The sequence below is a fragment of the Octopus bimaculoides genome, chromosome 3, assembly GCF_046866305.1.
Source record: "Octopus bimaculoides isolate indiv1 chromosome 3, ASM4686630v1, whole genome shotgun sequence".
Taxonomy (NCBI): Eukaryota; Metazoa; Mollusca; class Cephalopoda; order Octopoda; family Octopodidae; genus Octopus; species Octopus bimaculoides.
The window spans coordinates 80,720,611-80,744,069 of NC_142930.1; the positions used below are offsets into that span (position 1 = coordinate 80,720,611).

The window sequence follows — 23,459 nt, forward strand, 5'->3', positions numbered from 1 at the left end:
AGTCCCAGATACACAATGACTAAAACAGTCAGTAGAGTCACAGGTGGAATATCTTTCATTATAAGCATGTTCCATCAAATCTAGCCCCAAACACTAAGCACAATCACCCCCAAGACCACCAGCAATGAGGGATCCTCTACATGGATGAACTGTAAGAGATAGCAACCTTCAAATTACACCCTACTTTATTAAGAAGCAGTACATCAAATAATGTAGTTCTTATACAAGATAGATTAGTCACAGTTGGAGTAACTTTGATCACAAATCTGTTTAATCAGGGCTGACCTGGAGCTAAACAATTACAATACCAATAAACATACAAAAACATACTGGACAGTGGAAGAAAAGCAGTGTTTATTGTGTGGATTCTCAATTAGACAATAAATTTGGAACATTTAATCTGTGGATCATACTCTGCTATTTATCCAAACTAATTACATGTCATGGATCTGATTGACCAGTAATGATTGGAAGTGCATAACAACAAACACACATGACCACCACCAACACCACCACCAAACACTGCCACAAATTATACTATTCTGCACCAGCAACACCATTTTATTGCAAATCACCACACCCAGTGAGGAAGCCTCTACTTGCTAGGAAATAAAGTAACCAAATCTCCCTCAAATCATACCCTAGCATTTTACAAAAATGGTAAGATACATTAAATATAGTCCTACATACTCTTAAAAAAACCACGGGAATTACATAGTTTGTTTAATTATGGCTGACTTGAGTTTAGACAACAACCACACCCAACATCACATTCCCCCATCTACCAGTACTAACAAACACTACATTTAACACCATACTGCTACAACTAATACTTTCATACCAATGTCTATGATAGTGGTTATAAGATTAAGCAAATCTGCCAGGCAATGATGATGATAACGATGGCAACTGTGCTACACCACCAGCATCACCAGCAGCAGCAGCACCACCACCACCACCACCATCACCACCACCCTGCTACATTACCAATACACCAAATTACCATCTCTCCCACTACCACCAGTAACCATCAATATCACAAAACTACACCATCCCCATCATGACCAATGAGAGTTTTTATGTGGTTGCTAAACCAGCAAGAAAGAGCAGCCAAATCTATCTTATATCACACCCAATTATCTAAAAAAAAAAGGCATCATCATCATCATCGTTTAACATCTGCTTTCCATGCTGATATGGGTTGGACAATTTGACTGAGAACTGGTAAGCTGAGGGGCTGCACCAGGTTCTAATCTGATTTGGCAAGGTTTCTACAGTTGGATGCCCTTCCTAATGCTAACCCCTTCAAGAGTGTAGTGAGTGTTTTTTACATGTCACCAGCATGGTAGCCATTGATCTGATACTAGCCATGACTACAGTCTCACTTGGCTTGATTGGTCAACACAAGCATGGTATATCGCCAAGAGGGTCATGGTCATTTGTCACTACCTCCATGAGGCCCAACGCTCGAACAATGCTTTTTACATGCCACTGACATGGGTGCCAGTCAGAGAGCACTGGCATCAGTCATGACTACAATTTCACTCTGTTTGACAGGTATTCACAAGCACAGCATATTGCCCAACGATTGAAGGGTGCTTTTAACAGATCAGTTGCGTGATGCTGGCATTGGCCACGACTACAATTTCACTTGGCTTGACATCACTGCCTCCATGTTGGATAATATGGTCTAGGTTCCTTATACATAAGAAAAAGGCAGGTTGATCACAGCTGGAATGACTTTGATCATAGGTCTGCTTCATCAAAGTTGACTTGGGGTTAAATAGCAATAATGATCATCACATCACACTGCTATCTTTACCACCATCACCTACACCATGACTACATCATAGCACTACCGCCATCACAACACTCCACTACACCACTACCAGCTCCACCACCTACTGGAACAGTGACAATAAGAAGATTTAGTACAAATTGCCAGACCTGTGTTTGGACATGTTCCAATGTGTGTGTGTGTGTGTATGCATATTGTATAGATGCATTTGTACATGTATGTATGTATGTATGAAAGCCTATATACAAGTATTCATTTGTCTATGTTTGCGTGCATGTAGGTATGTGAATGTGTGTTCATGTGTGTCCATCCAGCATTGTGTGAAAACACCTCAATAACTCAATTTCTCATATACATACACACTAAGTCCATAACCCCATGTGGACATCACCACTTAATTGCATGCTAAATAGTGCTTAATTAGAGAAGAGAGTTGCCAGCATCCCAGCATCCTTCATTAATTCCATCTATTTATAATGAGGGCTTAGAAGCTGATCAAGAACTTGGTCATCTTAAAGACTTAAGCACCAATCAACAACCAGCTTGTCTCTGTCATATAATGGACAGGATATCTTCTTTTATTGATTTCCTGTTTCACACATTTCCGTATCATTAGACAACACAGTTCCTTTACTTGTAATGATTTCATTTGGATCATTGACAATATGATAGAAGATAAAATTTGAAGAAACTTGTGATGGCTTGTGTCAGCAGTAATAAAACCATAGAGTTTTCAAAGAGTTTGATAAGTTCAGCTGCCATGAGATGAGGAGTTAAACTCTTTAATTTCATAGTTCATTGGAGAAATAGCTGAAAGATTGGCAATTTGTGTCCTGTCACCGGAGTCACTAAATAAAACAATTTTATCTGTCAGTAGTTGAGTTTACTTGGTACTAAGTAAGTACCCCAGTTAACTATCACATACTCTATCTCAATTACTTTATTCATTTTTTTTTTATAAACAATATACCTACTCCATCCAGATGAATCTGTACTTTTGTTCCTTGTCCATGAGAAGTGTGGCTGGGGCCCCTCTCCAGGTTACTTTCTGTCCACTGCATAAATCTAGTCACATCCATTCTAGCATCTTCACAGTCTCTCCTGACTACATTTCATATTGCTGATGCTGATGGTGGCAACCCTAAAGTTTTGGAACTGATAAGATGAAGAGGGTTTCCAGTTATGGTGGGTTGGTGTCTGACTACTGCATCTGAAAGGAAAAAATGTTCGATTGACTGCTTCACGACAGTCAGAGGGTTCTCACACATAGCTAACTGTTTGTATATTTTATTGATTTGTCATTTTTCTCCCAGTCACAATTACAACAAAAATTACTAACATGGTGGTTCCTTGTTTTAGTAACCTTGTGTATGTTAAAGGGCAAGAAAGTTTATGTAAGCATGGAGTTAAGATGAAGTGTGGAAATAGGGGATCCATAGAAATAAGGATTCTATAAAGGCAACCTCATAGAGAAGCTGACACCATGGTGCTAGTTATCAAGGTGAGTGCATTATGAGAGGGATTAATAATAATATTTAGTTACCTAGTTATTGATAAAGTGTGGATTTATGCAAAAAAAAAAAAAAAAAGAAACTTACCTGAAGAAAAAAAACTTACAAATGAAGAAAAGAGGGGAAGAAGGAAAAAGACAGAGAGAAGAAGAGAGACAGAAAGGAAGAAATAAGAGAAATGGCATGATAGAATAGCACATGGTTTTTAAAATTTGGGAGGTTTTAATTTCCTGGAGAGCTGTATCTCCCTCATCACCCCTACTTTCTTCTCCAAGTAGAACTTGAAGAAGTCAATGAGGGTTTGACTGAAGGCGGAAATATCCTTTCACTCACTTTCATCATTGCTACCAAACAGAGGAAAACTGCTATGGAGCAACATACATGCTAGACCTAACCACTAGCTAGATCTGTTCTGCACATGATAATAGCTATTCATTAAAACTCCCTAAGTCAGTAAGGCTCAGGCACTGAACAAAAGCACATAGAATGGTTTGTTTTGCATGCATCTCTGCCTAATTAACAGATAATACTGATAGGCTTAACATTTCTGGTAATTATCCAAAATCTTTCAGCTGGAATTCCTTTAGAACAGACCAGCCATTTGGATGTCATTGATATCCAGAGTTTCCTCTAGAATATCATCATCAATCCTTACGATAAGTTCTCTATAGAAATCTAATGTGGAAGTTCTACCAGCTGTATTGTCTGACTGGTAGAGAGCTAACAACATTCTCCATGCCAGCTTTCCTGCCTTGTTCTTCACGTAAAGCTAGGCTGAGGCTCTGTCAATGATACCTTCAGTGGAAAAGGTGCCTGTCACACCTGCTTAATGTCCTGGAGTCTCTGCAGATGTTGCGGATTTAGTATGTCTGTGTATCATTATAGTAGTATAGAGAATGCTCTCCACAGGTGTTATCAGTAGGTAGATTGTCTCATCAGTGAAACAGTTAGTTTACTTCCACAAAAAGCAAAAAAGCAGATGCTCCAATCTGATCAAATATAAACTGGAGCAAAGCAACAACAGTCAAGTTGAATATGACATACACTTACTCTCATTTTTAGGTAAGGCTGGCCACTCTGCACATAATCTTATCACATATTTTGTTTGGAAATCTGGATTAAACAAGTAACTTAAAGGGTCCTTTGACCCAGCATTATAGACTCATCTTTCTAGAGGATTATGTGCAAGCCTACCAACTTGTGTGGGTTGGTTTTTCCCCACTTTTTATTGCTTCACATTTCTCTAGATTGGTACTGACTATGTCAGCCTCTATTATAATGACTAGAAGAAAATTATTTAACAATATTTCCACATTTGATTCCTAATTTGAGTAATTTTTCTGACATGTTTAACCTAATTTCCTAACACCAACCACTCTACAGAGTGAACTGGTTGCTTTTTACATGGCACCTGCATAAATACCAATGATTTTTATGTGGCACCTTGACTTTAGGATCTCAATTCTGTTGTGATGGGCAGGTCTCTTGAGTATTGCAATGCACCACATATCTCAGTCTTCTATCATCTCCTTCATAAGGATCAGCATTTTGAAATCATCTCATGTATTCTTAGGTCTCCCTTTTCACAACTTCCTTCCACTTTAAGTGATTGGTACAAATCACATTGGAAGACTTACTGTAGTTTTGAATTCATGTGATTGTATAACTTATTTCCTCTGCATTACTTTTCATCAACAAATATATTTGTACATTTTAGTATTAATAACCTATATAATCATGCAATTGAATAAAGTCAGAAGAGAGCAGCAGAGAGAGAGAGAGAGTGAGAGACAGAGAGAGAAAGAGTGAGTGTGTGTTGCTCGGAAAGAAAATGAAAGTAACAGATTGTGCGGAAAAAAGACAAAAATTACATGTTGAATTGAAAAAGTTTTATATGCAAACAGATAGCATGGTTATCATCAACATCATCATCATTTAGTGTCCACTTTCCATGCTGGTATAGATTGGATGGTTTGAAAGGGTACTGGTGAGCTGCAGAGCTGTGTCAAGCTCCAGGGTCATCTTTGGCATGGTTTCTGCAGTTGAATGCCCTTCCTAATACCGACCACTTTATAGAGTGTAATGGGTGCTTTTATGTGGCACTGGCAATAGTGAGGTTGCAAATTACTATTTGCAAAACAAAATAGAACAGAGGAAAGGGAAAAAGCTCCCACAACTATGAAGAAGTATTTGGAAGGGGAAAGTGGAGGTGGGTGGCTTTAAGCCTTTAACATATTTTACCCTTTCAACACCTGGCATAAAGCCACCCATATTGAAAGCTATTTATAGATGCAATTTGATAAGTTTGTCAAAGTCAGGTTTGTTATCCATTCTGTATGACATTGTGTCAGATGAGGTGGAGATTGTCATGGATAGGCCTTGCTGGGTTCACTCAGGACTGTGCATTCCCTGACCCCAGTACTGGCATTAAGCACCAACCACTTTGCTAGTTCCTAGGCCAAAGTCTTAAACTTTGTATTCAGCAGAGTTATCGACTGGAAATTAATGATGTTTCTTTTGTTTACATCCTCACTTGTGCTATCAGTCCTTGGCTAACAAAACTGGAAATACCTCTGTTCTGCTGCCAGTTGCTGTAGATGTCCACTAAGACCTCAGTAAACACCTCTTGCATGTATATATAAAGTTCAAGGAGCAAACCATCCAAAGTAGGTGATCAGCAATTTGCTCCTCTTACAATTACTTATCACCAACCATATCTCAGCTGTTGTTACTGGCTTTCTATAGTACCTTATGTCTTCTGTCAAGAGCTGTGACAGGCCATTGAGATAAGTACTAAAGTTCTTTACTTGTCCATAGCTACCAGTGATTGCCCTGAACAGTGACTGGAAATCTGCACACATCTGTCTATACTTGAGTTTGTATTCATCTTGGTTTGCCAAAGACCTAATGGAGCCTTTGTTGCTTTTGTTAATTGAGCCCATCTACAGAGCTTGGATGATAAAAACTTTCATTTTTACATGCATAAAAAGAACACACTTTAGCTCTGACAACTCCAATTTTTTCCTTCACATTGAACAAATTTTTGAAGACCTTTCTCCTCATTAGCCATGATACCTTTCCTACTAGCCTCTTCGAATTTTCTCACTTGTTTGCTTCTAATTTGTTTTCCTTTATCTCTCCTTCTTTGGTATACCCAATCAATTCTGCTCTAATCTCATTCTTCAGAACAACACACCACACATTGCTAATAATTGGACCTATCAAGTGCCACTTAACTAATTCACTAATCTAGTCACCGGAAGGTTTATTTTGTGTGTGTATGTGTGTGTGTACAAGGAAGGTTGCATTCAGCTTCTAGTAAGGAGATCTCTGATAAGGTGTCCTATATAAATGGACAGTGCAAATCACATATTTGTGATTTGTGTTGCCAACTGGTTGAAATTGTGAATACTCTACACTTTCTTTATCTCCTGACTGAACAAATAACTCTGATAACAATGATAAGAACTGATATAGTTGTGGTGATTGTGAGGATAATGGCACCTATGAAATAAATGATCAAAGTTATATTTAAAAACAAAATTTTTTTCCAAAATTGTAATATTAGTAAATATGTTATTGTAGGAATCTGAAACTATATCGTGCAGCCACAGCAAGGCCAATGTGTTGCACAACAGGTGCAACAACACCACAACCGAAGAGAATGATGACATCACCTGAGATATTACTTTCTACTCGGCGTTTTCCCAAAGGTAAGTCTGGTGTATGTGTGTGTGTGTGTGTGTGTGTGTGGTGCCATCATTGCCATTTTATCATCATTATCATAATCATCTGCGCACTGGTATAATGTCATAAACATTGCTATTTGTATATATATGTCCTAGCCTGTCTCATATTCATGTTATACTTGGACCTTACATCTTTCTCTTTCTCTGAATTTCCAGGTGGACAAACCATGCATTCACCTCTTCAGCAAGATACCTGCCCTTCTCCCTCTATCTTAGTTTCTTATTCCTCCAGTCTATATTCCTCTGATCAGTTCTTATTCTTCCAGTCTTATTCCTCTGCTCAGTTGAGGGGTCTTACCTTGTGGGTATTTAGTGACCTCACTGGTGCTGGTACCATGTGAAAAACACCTAGTACACTCTATTAAGTGGTTGGTGTTACGAAAGGCATCCAACTGTAAAAACCATGCCAAAGCAGACACAGAACCTAGCTTGTCTGTTCTTGTCAAATTGTTCCACCAATGCCAACATGAAAAATAAAAAGAGCTTTAAATGATGATGATGATGACAATGACATATATATACACACACACACTCATGCATGCATGAATGGAAAGATATATATATATATATATATATATATATATTAGTATTTGTCATTTGGGGGTTTTATCATTAAAAATATGTGTGCATGAATATTAGTTCTGGTGTACATGTTAAAAAGACTTATTTTTGACCACAAGTCTTTCATCCATTAATTCATTTTAGTATAGTTAGTGTAGTATTCTTTCCATCACCTCCTGCCTCTTAGCAAAAAGATACATATCCTCTGACAGGTATAGATGTTCTAGATATGGGTTTCCTCATTACAACTCATGTTTACAGTACAAGTTTGTCAATAGCAACACATTCCATTCTTTTTATATCTTATTCTCTCAGTACTAGATTTGTCAAAAGCACAATTTTCATCTACCTTTACTATGTTCAAAATTAAGAGGTCCTGGTACATCTCATAATGCCAAATTTCTAGAAGCAGGTTGCATATTTTCTCTTGTTTAATCCCAAATCAGCCTTGACTGGGCAAACCTATGATTAAAGGCATTCAAACTATGACTTTTTTTTGAAGATGTAGGCACAGGTGTAGCTGTGTGGTAAGTAGCTTGCTTACCAAACACATGGTTCTGGGTTCAGTCCCACTGCTTAGCACCTTGGCAAGTGTCTTCTACTATAGCCTTGGGCCGACCAAAGCCTTGTGAGTAAATTTGGTTGATGGAAACTGAAAGAAGCCTGTTGTATATACATGTGTGTGTGTGTGTCTTTGTGACTGTGTTTGTCCTCCACCACTGCTTGACATCCATTGTTGGTATGTTTACATCCCCATAACTTAGTGCTTTGACAAAAGGGATCAATAGAATAAGTACCGGGCTTAAAATAAAAGTACTGTGGTCGATTCATTCAACTAAAAACTTTTTTCAAGGTGGTGCCCCAGCATAGCCACTGAAACAACTAAAAGATAAAAGATGTGATTTGAGGAGGCTTTGAATTAATCATGCATTGTTTCACAGCTTTAAGATTTCAATGATATGATTGGTTATGATCAAAATGACATAATAAAGCCCATGTGAGAGGCTGAATCTGACCAGTTTGAACATAAAACAAGGCAGAATAGTTGGGCCAGATATGGCCAGTTTAAATGCTAAAGGGTAAATGTCATATCAGTTGTATAATTGATTCATGGCTTCTTCAGAGATGTATCTTATTTACCTCAGAACTCATATCTAATGGTGACTGTAATTGTGGATTCAGGGTCTGTTCTACATTTCAAAATTTAACAAAGTCTTTCATCTATAATGAAAATATCAAAACTCATGATGGCAGCAGCTGTATTGCTATTATTGTTGCTTCATATTAAACTCCTCTTACTTTGATCAAACCTTCCACCACCTTTAACACATCCACTTTTGCAACACCATATTCAACAAGCACCATTGTATCATGTCTCTTGTCTATTCCTTCATTTTGATATTTCCTCAATTTACTTTCTTGAGAAAATACATCAAAAGTATCCTTTAAGTATCCTAAATTCCACTTAAATTTTATTGTCTACAACATGTAATTTCAATTTCCTATTCTTTTGAAGCTTTAGTTGTTTATGGAGAATCTCTGGCTAAGGAGCCTTATTCCATAACTGAATACCAAAAAAGCAAGATGCATTACTATCAAAGGTAAGACATCAGTGTACAAATGTGTGTGTCGAGATATGTGTCTGTGAGTACATGTGTGTGTGTGTACATGTGTGTTCATGTGTGTGTATTTTCATCATGAAGTAAACAGTATTACAGATCCATTTCAGCTTATCTTACCAATTGGTTTTGCACACAATATTAGGTAATTAGATAATTACCTAAAACTACACTCATCAAAGTAGCCAGTATGGAATGAATAACAATTTTTTTCCATACTAGCTGTTTTGCTGTATATAGTCTCAGGTAATTAATTACCTAACATTCTATGTGAAACTGAGGTAAGATTGGTTGAAATGGATCTATAATACTTTATACTTTATAATTAATAAAGCCACTCTAATGACAAATATACAAGTGCTTATTATTCTGACTTATAAATATCTTCATCATCATTTAATACCTATTTTCCATGTTGGCATGGGTTGGATGGTTCAACAGGGTCTTATCAGTTAAAAGACTTGCATTTTCCTCCAGTGTCTGCTTTGGCATGGTTTCTATGGCTGGAGGCTTTCCTAAATCCAAACACTTAACAATATGTACTATGTGCTTTTATTGTGGCACCAGCACTAGTGAGATTACTATGTAACTTGCAAGGTCCCTCAAATGAAAAGGAGAGTAGTAGAGAGGAGGTGGGGGGGGGGAAGTGCTAAGGATCGAGAGGTTAAAGTATAATAGAATAGACATGAACAGGTGTAGAGAAAGAAGGAGAAGATATATGGTTACTTCACATAAACTTGGATGGGAGTAATTGGAGTGGAACTGGAAAGAGAGATATAGATAGTAACCATGAGGTGTCAGAGTATGCCCTCAAAGTACAAGAATGTGAATAGAAGAGTGGTGGATCAGAAGATCAGGAAAGGTTGGTTGATAGAAATTACCAAGGTGTTAGAGAGAGTAAGAAATGGCTGCAGATAGTGGGGGGGGGGAGGCTGAATGTATGAATGGAGAATAAGGGTGCAATGACAGTTGAGGGTAAATATGAGCTGCAGAAAGGGGATGAGATTGAGGGGCGGATATCAATAGAAGTGTCCCAGTGGAAAGGTGATGACTGGGCATACAAAAAAGGATGAAGTGCAGCAAAATAATACTAATATAATAAGTAGGAGAAAAATAAGAAATAAAGAGATGATGGGTAGTGGTGGATGGGTAAAAGTTGCAAGAGTTTGTGGGGGAGAGTGGGAGATGTGTAAAGGGGGATGTAATAATAACAGGTCATTGGCAGATATGAGACAGTGTCAAGAGTGAAGTATGGATCCAACTGGAAATGGTTCAGGGAATGATAAGTGGTAGAAAAAGGGCTATCAATGGAAAATATCAGTGCAGAGGGATGATGTTAAGAATAAGGGTTAGATGTCAAAAAGAAGTAGTTCTGGGGAGAGGGACATGCATGCATGCATACATATTTTTATGTATGTGTGGGGGTGGGAGGGTGAAATAAAAAATAGCAAAGTGTAAATTTCATGTGTAGCTCCTAATTTGTTTGTGCTCAACAGCTGTTTCATTGGTAATAAACATTATTACTTATATATGTATATGGGTAAATATCACTTTTAAATCAATTAACTATGCAATCATACATGCATAAACATATGCTTATTGCTGCCCAGAGTAAAACAGATGGTGTGATTAGTTATATGTCTATTGGTTGTGGGAAAGGAATGGCAAAATAAAGATTATACTAAAAACTTTAAATTATGAGATATAAACAGTATGTACATATTTATACATTTGCACATGTACACACTCACTCATTTATGTGTGCATATATATGCATACACATATATGCATATACATACATATATATATATATATATATATATATATATATATATATATATATATATATATATATATATATATATATATATATATATATATTATTTGAGTGGAGGCAATACGAGCGGAAAACTAGAGGAACATGATCTATTATCCAGCAAAATATTCAATATATATGCACACTTACTTTGACATTAATAAAGTGACATAAAGCTCAACTTAATAGAAGTATTAATAACATACAAGCATATAGACATATACATATTTTTATAAGCCTGCAAATATCTAAAATATTTAAAAACATTTATAAATACATAGGCATTTTAAAAAATATATAAGTGAAATAAGTACAACATATACACATAATAAGATATAAAAACGTCGATATTATATAAGACATAGTGAATTATAAATTCACACGATATATTATAGAGGAATAAAAATTTAGAGGTCACAACACAAGCACATAGAATATTTAGAAACATTTAGATATTTATAAATATATAGGCATTTTAAAATAGAAGACGTCGATATGAAATAGGATATAGTAAATTATAAGTTCATAGGATATGTTATAAGGACTAAAGATTTCAAGTTACAACACAAAGTGTGTGGGAAGTAGAAAGTCAGACATTTTAAAGCATTAAACGGACATACTGAAATTAGAGACAATGTTCAATGAATCCAAAAGTTTCATCGACGGGCTGTTTCGGAGACGTGTCAGTTAATATGACATGAATTTCATATATTGCGGGCTTATAAAAATATATATATGTCTATATGCTTGTATGTTATTAATACTTCTATTAAATTGAGCTTTATGTCACTTTATTAATGTCAAAGTAAGTGTGCATATATATTGAATATTCTGCTGGATAATAGATCATGTTCCTCTAGTTTTCCGCTCGTATTGCCTCCACTCAAATTATAAATTGGAACTTAGCTCAAGTTGAGCACTTCGATTCTAGCCTGTCTACGAGTATTGTTAATTAATAACAATATCTATAAAATAGTATAATTTATATATATGTATATATATATATATGAATATATATACATACACATACATATATATATATACACATACATATATATATATATATATATATACACATACATATACATGCATATACATAAATACATACATTCCTACATACATACATATGCATACATTCATATATATATATATATACAAACATCATCATCATCATTAAGCGTCTGCTTTCCATGCTGACATGGGTTAGGTGGTTTAACTGAAACCTGTAAGCTGGAGAGCTACACAGATGTTAAGCTGATTTGACATGGTTTCTACAGATGAATGCCCTTCTTAATACCAAGGCCTCCAAGAGTGTAATGGGTGCATTTTACAAGTCACTGGCATGGATGCCAGTTACGTGACACCAGCATCAGCCATGACTATGTTTTCACTTGGCTTGAAAGGTCTTCTTAAGCATGATTTATCATTGCCTCTGTGAGGCCCAATGTTCAAGGGGCATGTTTTACATGCCACCGACATGGGCACCTGTTACATGACACTGGCATCGGCCACAACTACAGTTTCACTTGGCTTGATAGGTTTTCTCAAGCATGACATACTGCCAGAGGCCTCGGTCATTTGTCATTCCCTCCATGAGGCCCAATGTTCAAAGATCATGCTTCACCACCTCTTCCCATGGTTCCCTCTACAGTTACATATTGGTGATTCTTTATGTAGCTGTCCTTGTCCATATGCATAACATGGTCATACCAGTGCAGTTGTCTCTCTTGCACACCACATCTGATGCCCCTTATGCCCAACTTTTCTGTCAAGACACTTACACTCTGTCATACATGCACACTGACTTTGCACATCCAGTGAAGCATAAAAGCTTCATTTCTTTCAAGCTTTCGCATGTCCTTGGTGATCACAGCCCACATTTCATTGCCATAGAGCATGGCTATTCACACACAGGCAACATACAGTCTGCCTTTCATTCTCAGGGAGAGGCCTTTTGTCACCAACAGCAGTTGGCGCTCTCTGAACTTTGCCCAGCCTATTCTTATTCTAGTAGCTACACTCTTGGAGTATCCACCTCCACAGCTGGCTTGGTCACCTAGACAACAGAATCTATCAACTACTTCAAGCTTTCTCCTCTAGCATTTGATGGAGTCTACATACATGTATACACTCACATATATACACACACACATAAAAACACATACACATATATGTGAAACTTTATACACAATAATACCTAATACAGACGTCATCATCATCATCATCATCATCGTTTAACGTCCGCTTTCCATGCTAGCATGGGTTGGACGATTTGACTGAGGACTGGTGAAACCAGATGGCTACACCAGGCTCCAATCTGATTTGGCAGAGTTTCTACAGCTGGATGCCCTTCCTAACGCCAACCACTCTGAGAGTGTAGTGGGTGCTTTTACGTGCCACTGGCACGAAGGCCAGTCAGGCGGTACTGGCAACAGCTATGCTCAAAATGGTGTATTTTACGTGCCACCTGCACAGGAGCCAGTTCGGTGGCACTGGCAACGATCTCGCTCATTGATACAAAAAGGAGGCATTACGCCTCTTACTTTGTTTAAACAAAATGAGGTTTCAAACCCCTCCTCAATTCATAACATTGAGGCTTTTCAACTTTTTATCCATATTCCTCCCCAGCATCACTTGTGACCAGATCTTCCGCCATCGCCCACGCCTTAAAGCAGGTGATATGTCGGCGTAGCCCGGCCACAAGCGATATTCCTCATTAAGCCCCTTCAACCTCTGCAACACTGACAACGTTATGACCTCCACAACTATCTGCGGAGGCCATTCGGGATCGCGTGTGCAGGTCAAAGTTGCTCCCTTCTGGTGCTTTTCCAACACCCCCTCAACCTCTCCGCCTCTGTAGAAGACCAATAATTCCTCTTCCTCCAGGGACGAGGTAGCCACTTCCGCTGTCGGTGGCACAATTCCCATCGACAGTGGCTCCTCCCCCACCGGTGGCATAACTACCACCAATGAGGTTGGGAAGAAAGCTTCTTACCACACAGCCACACTTGCACCCATATAAAAAAAAAAAAAAGAATGTTTTCATTTTTTTTAAATTATCAACTTACTCATTTACATGTCAAACACTGTACAGAACTCAATAAACGGCCATCAAATATATCTGATATGACACTTTGATGTATTAGAGACATATACATATATTTATGTAAGTATATATACATAAATATATACACATGCCAACATCTATACATATATATACACACAATGTATATATTTATGCATACATATTATACATCTAAAACAAGAATATGAATTCATATATATGTGCAAGTACATCATCATCATCATTATCATTTAACGTATGTTTTCCATGCTGACATGGGCTTGATGGTAAATAAATGTAAATAAAGTATAAATGTTTATGCATGCACCTATATACTTATACATGCATAAACATATATAGATGCATACATACATACACATATACATGTATATGTCCCTACATACATATAGATGTGTAAAAATATGTATTTTTATATACACATAGATAATACACATGTATAACATGTATACGCTGTATATAATACGTATATATATGTGTGTGTGTGTAGGCGCAATGGCCCAGTGGTTAGGGCAGTGGACTCGCAGTCATAGGATCGTGGTTTCAATTCCCAGACCAGGTGTTGTGAGTGTTTATTGAGCAAAAACACCTAAAGCTCCACGAGGCTCCAGCAGGGGATGGTGGCGAACCCTGCTGTATTCTTTCACCACAACTTTCTCTCACTCTTACTTCCTGTTTCTGTTGTGCCTGTAATTCAAAGGGTCAGCCTTGTCACACTGTGTCATGCTGAATATCCCTGAGAACTACGTCAAGGGTACATGTGTCTGTGGAGGGCTCAGCCACTTGCACGTTAATTTCACGAGCAGGCTGTGCCGTTGATCGGATCAACTGGAACCCTTGTCGTCGTAAGCGATGGAGTGCCAACAACACACACATATATATATATATATATATATATATATATATATATATATATATATATATATATATATGTATATATATATAAGCAATGTTAATTCTCTAAATGAGGTATTAACAGTAACTGCACGATAAAGTGAAGTGTATTGCCACTTAAATGTGGCTGACCCCTAGGGGTGGATGTTACTGTTGCTTTTAGCCCCAGGAGGACATGTCCTCCTGGGGCTAAAAGCAACAGTAACATCCACCCCTAGGGGTCAGCCACATTTAAGTGGCAATACACTTCACGTTATATATATATATATATATATATATATATATATATATATATAAATACATATACATACATATATATATATATATATATATATAAATACATATATATATATATATTTATATATATATGTGTGTGTGTATATATGTATGTGTGTATATATGTATATATATATGGGGTGTTCATAAATTATCTTTATAACTTCCACAATTTATTGTATGCTGAATTATCCTTGCTTTTAATTTTTCTCTGAATTTCTCAAATTGTAAATGTAATTTATGGAGACCCTGTATATATAAGCTTATATATATTTATATATATGTATATGTATATATAATTTTAATATAAATAATTTGTATAATATTTATATAAAATACTTAATATATTTAAGATACATAATATATTATATAATATAAAATATATGTATATGTTTAATGATATACACAAATATGTTCATAAATATGTGTTCATGCGTGTGTGTGTGTATTAAGATGATAGATAAAATGTCTCTAATAGATTGATTCATTTTCAGTGCATCAGTTGAATCACAGAATAAAGGAATCACTAACAACTACAGAAATATTGCAGAGACATGTTCAACCATTGCAACGTCTCCCACACAAGTCAAAAAGAAATTTCAAGATTGGTCTGAGAACAGTAAGAAGAAACAGAAAGAAACCTTCAGCTGCCCCACAACTAGATGGGCCTTGAAAAAACCGCCTGCAAACGATAGTAGTGGAAGTATTGAAAATGGTGTTCCTCTTAACATTCCAACAAATCTGATGGAGAATATGAACAAAATCTATGAGAGTATTGATACAGATGGGTATGATATATTTACCTCTTTGGCCAATTATTACTGATGTGAGATTGTTTTTTAGTTCTGGTTTATTTCATATTATTATTCTATAAGCAGGATCACTGAGGCAGAAAATGTCTTTTGATGTGTCATCATTTATGATATTTCTGAGTTTAAGTCATTCCAGTGATGACTTCATCATCCTTCCTTTAGATTGTCAATTAAATAACATCTGGAGTTGGTTACATTAAATTTGCAAATACTCAGGGCTGGTCTTAAGCTGATTGGACTAAGTGCTCCCAGTCAGGCCCTGCACTGAAGGGGGCCCTGTGCTCTAGAGGGCCACATTCTATACTGTGACATTTCATACAGGTAGTCTCCCTGAAGTCTTTTAAAAAAATCTACAAGGTCTTACAAAATTTTTTTAAAAAAAAGGAAAAACATACTTTTTACACTTTAGTGGCATGAGATATCAAATGATAAACCACCCCATTCATCCAAAAATGCTTGGGTCAGCCACTGAATTTGAAGACATTTTTATTGTATTTTTAGTGTATGGGTCAATATCTATGTTTGTATGTGAATGTTTGGGAATGTTTATGGGGATGTTTGGGTAAAATATTTGTGTGCCTGTGAGAGTATGTATGTGCGTGAATTGTACGTATATATGTGTGCGTATTGTTTGTGTGTGTCGGTTGTTATGAATATGTTTAATTTTGGAGAAACTTCTTTATTTCAATAAAGTGTATTTTATATATATATATATATATATATATATATATATATATATATATATATAATAAATAGAAAATACACATTAAGTACTGGACTTATCTGTGTGTTTACGTATTCTTCACTCATTGGTGATTCCCTATACCCTGTACTTAATGTGTATCTTTATTTATTTTTATAATCAAACACCATGCAGCCTTGTCCACAGCATATATCCGTTGCCACTAGGAAGGGCATCCAGCTGTAGAAACATTGCCAGATCAGATTGGAGCTTAGTGCAGCCTCCTGGCTTGTCAGTCCCCAGTCAAACCGTCCAACCCATGCCAGCATGGAAAACGGACGTTAAACGACGATGATGATGATATATATATATATATATATATATATATATCACCTTGGGCAAGTATCTTCTACTATAGCTTTGGGCCGCCCAAAGCCTTGATGTAGATTTGGTTGATGGAAACTGAAAGAAGCCCATCATATGTATGTAGATATATATGTATGTGTGTGTATATGTTTGTGTGTCTGTGTTTGTCCCCCAACATTGCTTGACAACCGATGCTGGTGTGTTTACATCCTCGTCACCTAGCTGTTCGTCAAAAGAGACCGATAGAATAAGTACTAGACTTACAAGTCCTGGGGTCGATTTCTTCAACTAAAGGCAGTGCTCCAGCATGGCCACAGTCATATGACTGAAACAAGTAAAAGAGTAAAGAGTAAAGAGTGTTTGTATGTTTGTATGCTTAATTTTGGAGAAACTCTATTATTTCAATAAAGTGTATTTTATATACATATATGTATTTTATATGTATGTATGTATACTCTCTTTTACTCTTTACTCTTTTACTTGTATCAGTCATTTGACTGCGGCCATGCTGGAGCACCACCTTTTAGTTGAGCAAATCGACCCCAGGACTTATTCTTTGTAAGCCTAGTACTTATTCTATCGGTCTCTTTTGCCGAACTGCTAAGTTATGGGGACGTAAACACACCAGCATCGGTTGCCAAGCAATGTTGGGGGGACAAACACAGACACACAAATGCACACACAGATATATATGCATATGCATATATATATGACTGCTCGAGGCTATAGTAGAAGACATTTGCCAAGGTGCCATGCAGTGGGACTGAACCCAGAACCATGTGGTTGGTAAGCAGCTACTTACCACACAGCCACTCCTGTGCCTATGTATAGGGATTGGACAAAATAATGGAAACACCTTAAAAATTCAAACAAATTTATTTAACATGGGGTAGAACTGCCTTTGGCAGTAATTACACAGCTTGAATTCTATAAGGTATGGATTCGTACAAAGTTTGAATTGTTTCCAAAGGAATTTTTGTCCATTCTTCAGCTAAAATAGTGCTTTTCTAAAATGCACCATAAATGTTCAATAATATTGAGATCTGGGGACTGTGGGTGGCCAGATAAAATGTTCAACTTCACTAGAATGTTCCTCGTGCCATTCAGTAACAACTTTAGCTGTGTGAATTGGTGCATTATCATACTGAAAGATTGTGTTTCCCTCTGGAAACAGTTCTACAACCATAGGATGAATTTGATTAGCTAAAATATTTAAATAGCCTTGAATATTAAGTTTGCCATGAAAGGAAACCATTGGGCCAGCAGATTTCCAAGATATAGCCCCCCCCCCCCCCGCCCCCAGATCATCACAGATCCTCCTCCATGTTTAACAGTTGGAAGAAAGCAGTCTGGGTCAAATGCTTCTTTTGGCTGTCTCCACATGTATACTCAGCCAGTGGTCAGAAGTAAGGTAAAGGATGACTCGTCCAAGAAAACAACATTTTTCCACTGCTCTAGGGACCAATTCTGTAGGTTTTTATTTCACTCTAAACTCTTGGCAATATTTGTTTTTGAAAGTAGTGGTTTTCTGACTGCAGCCTTCCTGTGAAATCTGGCTTTGTGCAGCTCCCGGCAAACAATTTTCTCAGAAACTGGGTTCTCGAGGTGGTCATTAAGCTCTGCAGTAATTTTGGAGCTGTACTTTTGTGATCCTTTCTAACAATTCATGTAAGAGTCCAATGGTCCCTATCTGAAAGTTTTGGTTTTCTTCTGGAGTTTTGATTCGATGAGAAGATTTTTCCCACTTTCTCAAAGGCTGTCATTATTTTTGAGACAGTACTTCTTGATACACCAAACATTTCGGCTGTTTTCATTATGCTAGCGCCTACCATATGGGCACCAACAATTTGACCTCTTTGAAAGTCTGATAGATCTGTCATTTTAATGAATTTTAATTACCTATTTCTGATATATGAAAAGAAACAGCAATGTTAGCAAAACATATTAAGCGACACTAATAATAAATCAAAAAATGTAAAAATAAACAAACTTTTGATGGTTTTATAGATATTTCAAAATTATGATGCTATGATGCTAGGTGTTTCCATTATTTTGTCCAACCCCTGTATGTATGTATTAAAGAAAGCAAAAAATTTTTAAAATGATAAAAGCAAAAGGCTAAATGGATGTGTATATGTAAAAGAATTCACTACTCAGTATTCTTGATACAATGGTTAAAGGTTACGGGTCCGATTATTGTTGATAGTGGGTTGCTTGAGGTTTTTGTATTTATGTGTATGATTGTATGTATATGTATTTTTATTTTGAAGGAAATTGTATACATACACACACGTGTGCGCATGTATGTGTGTGTGTGTGTATGGTGGGAGAGGTGAGATAAAATTTCTTATCTCTTGTGCAAAAGAGAAAATCACTTTGCAATGGCACCCATTCAGGTTTTGGACAAGCACAAACACACAGCCACACACAAACAACCACACACACACACATACACACACACACACACGCACACACACGCACACACATGCACACACACACACACACACACACACACACACACACACACACACACACACACACGGGGCTATGGTAAGAAATATTTGGTATCACACACTGGTGCTAAATCCAGAAACATAGCTAAGTAACAAATTTCTTGCCACACTGACAGGATTGTGTCTTACAACAGAGCTTATAGAAAAAAATAATCGGTAAGTATATAACCAGCTTCCGAAAAATTCTAATCAATAAACATTATTAATTTGCATTTTATGTAGATTTCTTTTAGTTTAACAACATGCAATAAATAAAAGTTTCTTTGGGACCTTGTTAAATTTCTTTTTACCAGAATATTTTTAAATCGTAGTTTAGATGTAGTTTAAATTTATCGTTTAACACCACCCAACTTGATTTTGGTGAGAAATAATGTTTTTTCCTCGTTTTTCTTTTTTCCTGTGCTATCAGCTAATCTCATCTCCATATATACCACGAATGACTTTTTTCCACTGAAATTGGAGCAGGGTGGGCCATCAGATCCCCCTCCCTCACCTTGAAGTTATTTTTTTTTCCCTCGTTTTTTTTTCATATGCTATCAACTAATCTCGGCTCCTAGTAAACTGCAAAGGACTTTTTTTCCCCTTTGTGACATATTAAGAGATCAGAATAGTGGCTGTTTTTTTATGCTTGATAACTGCTATTTTTAGCATACTAAACAACCATGTTGAGGACAGGCTACCTTTGAGTTTATTTAAAAGAGAGAGAAAAATACTTTACACAACATATTCTAATATAATCATAATCTACACCATCTGAGATGTATATGTAAAAAATTTTATTAACAAATTATCTGTTTCAGAAAGTTACCACACACACACACACACACACACACACACACACACACACACACACACACACACACACACACACACACACACACATATAAATATGTGTAAGTATTTATATGAATATCATCAGCATCATCATTTAATGTCCATTTTCCATGCTGGCTTGGGTCGACTGGTTTGACAGGGGCCAACAAGTCAGGGACTACGTCTGGCACCCATTTGGTCTGGCATATTTTTTGTGACTGGATGCTCTTCCTAACGCTGCCACTTTACAGTATGGACTGAGTGCTTTTACGTGGTACCACATTGTAGCATAATTTCAACAGCTGGATTTTTATATTTTTATGATTCTATAGACCTTGATGCAAGTTGACTGGGAACCTGAGGCGTACCAAAATTGTTCTCAATTGGGCCCTGCACCTCCTAAGGCTGCTCTGCAAATCTCCATCTAAAGTATGTGGCCTTATGTCAAAATTATTAATTATAAAGGAAATTATTCAGTGTTACTTGGTGACCTCACTAATGCTGGTGCCATGGAAGACATAGACAGTGTACTCTTTAAAATGGCTGGTGCTAGTAAAGGCATTCAGCTTTAGAAGTCATGCCAAAGCAGACACTGGAGCTCATTCTTGTCACTTTGGTTGTAGGATCCTGTTAAACTATCCATCCCATACAAGCATAGAATACAAATGTTAAATGATGATGATCATCATCATCATCGTTTAACGTCCGCTTTCCATGCTAGCATGGGTTGGACGATTTGACTGAGGACTGGTGAAACCGGATGGCAACACCAGGCTCCAGTCTGATTTGGCAGAGTTTCTACAGCTGGATGCCCTTCCTAACGCCAACCACTCAGAGAGTGTAGTGGGTGCTTTTACGTGTCACCCGCACGAAAACGGCCACGCTCGAAATGGTGTCTTTTATGTGCCACCCGCACAAGCCAGTCCAGGGGCACTGGCAACGATCTCGCTCGAAAATCCTACAGGAGCCAGTCAGGCGGTACTGGCAACGGCCACTCGCAAAATGGTGCATCTCATGTGCCACCCGCACAAGAACCAGTCCAGGGGCACTGGCAACGATCTTACTTGGCTTGCCGGGTCTTCTCACGCACAGCCCATTTCCAAAGGTCTCGGTCCGTAGTCATCGCCTCGGTGAGGCCCAATGTACGAAGGTCTTGCCTCACCACCTCAGCCCAGGTCTTCCTGGGCCTACCTCTTCCACGGGTTCCCTCAACTGTTAGGGTGTGGCACTTTTTCACGCAGCTATCCTCCTCCATTCTCACCACATGTCCATACCAGCGCAATCGTCTCTCTTGCACGCCACAACTGATGCTTCTAATGTTCAGCTTTTCTCTCAAGATACTTACACTCTGACGGGTATTCACATTGACATTACACATCCAACGGAGCATACTGGCTTCATTCCTTGCGAGCTTACGTATGTCCTCAGCAGTTACAGCCCATGTTTCACTGCCATGTAGCATGGTTGTTCGTACGCATGCGTCATACAGTCTGCCTTTTACTCTGAGTGAGAGTCCCTTTGTCGCCAGCAGGGGTAAGAGCTCTCTAAACTTTGCCCAGGCTATTCTTATTCTAGCAGCTACACTTTCAGCGCACCTGCTAGAATGGTGATGATATATATATATATATATATATATATATATATATATATATATATATATACATATAAATCCAGAACCACGCTAATAGCTTAGGAATGAAATTTAGGATTTCTCGGTTTTCTGTGAATCAATCTTGATAAAACTTTTCCCAGCTGGTTTGCACATTATGGCAACACCATTATGTCTTCATTATTTTGTGTAACATCCTTTCTTTTTCATTTCAGATTCTTCAGTTTTTGGGTGAACCATGCTAATAGCTTTTGAATGAAAATAGCCAATCTAGACATTTTTTCAGAAAATGAAGAGTAATGATACATATTAAGCATATGTTAAGTATATTTTAAAAAGAAAACCATAATAATATTATAGCATTTATTGACATAATGAATTATTCAGCCACATGAGCACCAAGAAAAAAAACGATGGCATTGTGGGACCTCCAAGATTGTGACAGCTAGGGATTTAAGGAATATTGGCAGCAAGTTATGTGGGAAATCCAGACAAACAAGCAAAACCATTTTCACTGTCTCTGAATTTCCTCATGTACTGAAAATCACCAGAAATCAAATCCTTGGAACAATGGCTTCTGTGCAAGAACCCCTGAAACTGCCTCCTCAGAGGAGTTTGAGGCTTCAATGGGTCCAAAGGTACATGATGTTAGACATGAGTTGTATTCTGTTCACTGACAAAACCAAGATGACCCTTGATGAACCTGATGGTTGGGCAAATAATTGGGTCTATAGTGGAGATGAGCGTCAACAACAGGGTGGAGGAGTCATGTTGTGGGCTGTTATCATTGGGAACAAACTTGTTGGATGAGTCGGGGTGCTTGAGGAGGTTAAAGTGACTGCAGCCATATACTGCAATCTTCTGAAGGCGGTCTTGGATCCCTGACTAGATGATATTGCTGTCACTTCTAAGGAATCATGTATTCATGGATGACAATGCTCCCTCCCACTCTGCAAGGACCACCCAAACATTCCTAGGATCTTACGGCATACAAGGTGAAAGGTTGATGGTGTGTGGTTGCTAGCATCCTTGGATCTCAACTCTATTGAAAATCTTTGGTCCATCATTAAACAAGATGTTTCTGCTGATGCACGCTAATTTATATAAAAGATGTCTTATGGGTGATCATCAAAGCTGCAGCAGAGGCAGTCCAACATGCTACTATTAAGAAATTGACAGATTCCATGGTTTTTGAAGTTATTCATTGAAATGGTGCTCATGTAACTAAATAATTCACTGTCAATAAATGTTATAATATTAGTATGGTTTTCTGTTAAATATATACTGAATGTATGCTTAATATGTATCATTACCCTTCATTTTCTGGAAAAAAAATGTCTAGACTGGCTATTTTCATT

General features: G+C 37.3%; 1 protein-coding gene across 7 annotated transcripts in view; it reads left to right on the top strand.

The window, feature by feature from the left end:
- Positions 1-23,459, top strand: part of LOC106879385 (uncharacterized) — a 173,856-nt gene that overhangs the window by 63,350 nt on the left and 87,047 nt on the right. For all 7 annotated transcript variants that reach the window (XM_089349322.1, XM_089349321.1, XM_052966274.2 and 4 more), the window contains 3 exons: positions 6,895-7,022; positions 9,136-9,220; positions 15,801-16,094. In XM_089349322.1, the coding sequence (XP_089205448.1) occupies positions 6,895-7,022; positions 9,136-9,220; positions 15,801-16,094 (507 nt within the window). The remainder of the gene's footprint in view (positions 1-6,894; positions 7,023-9,135; positions 9,221-15,800; positions 16,095-23,459) is intronic.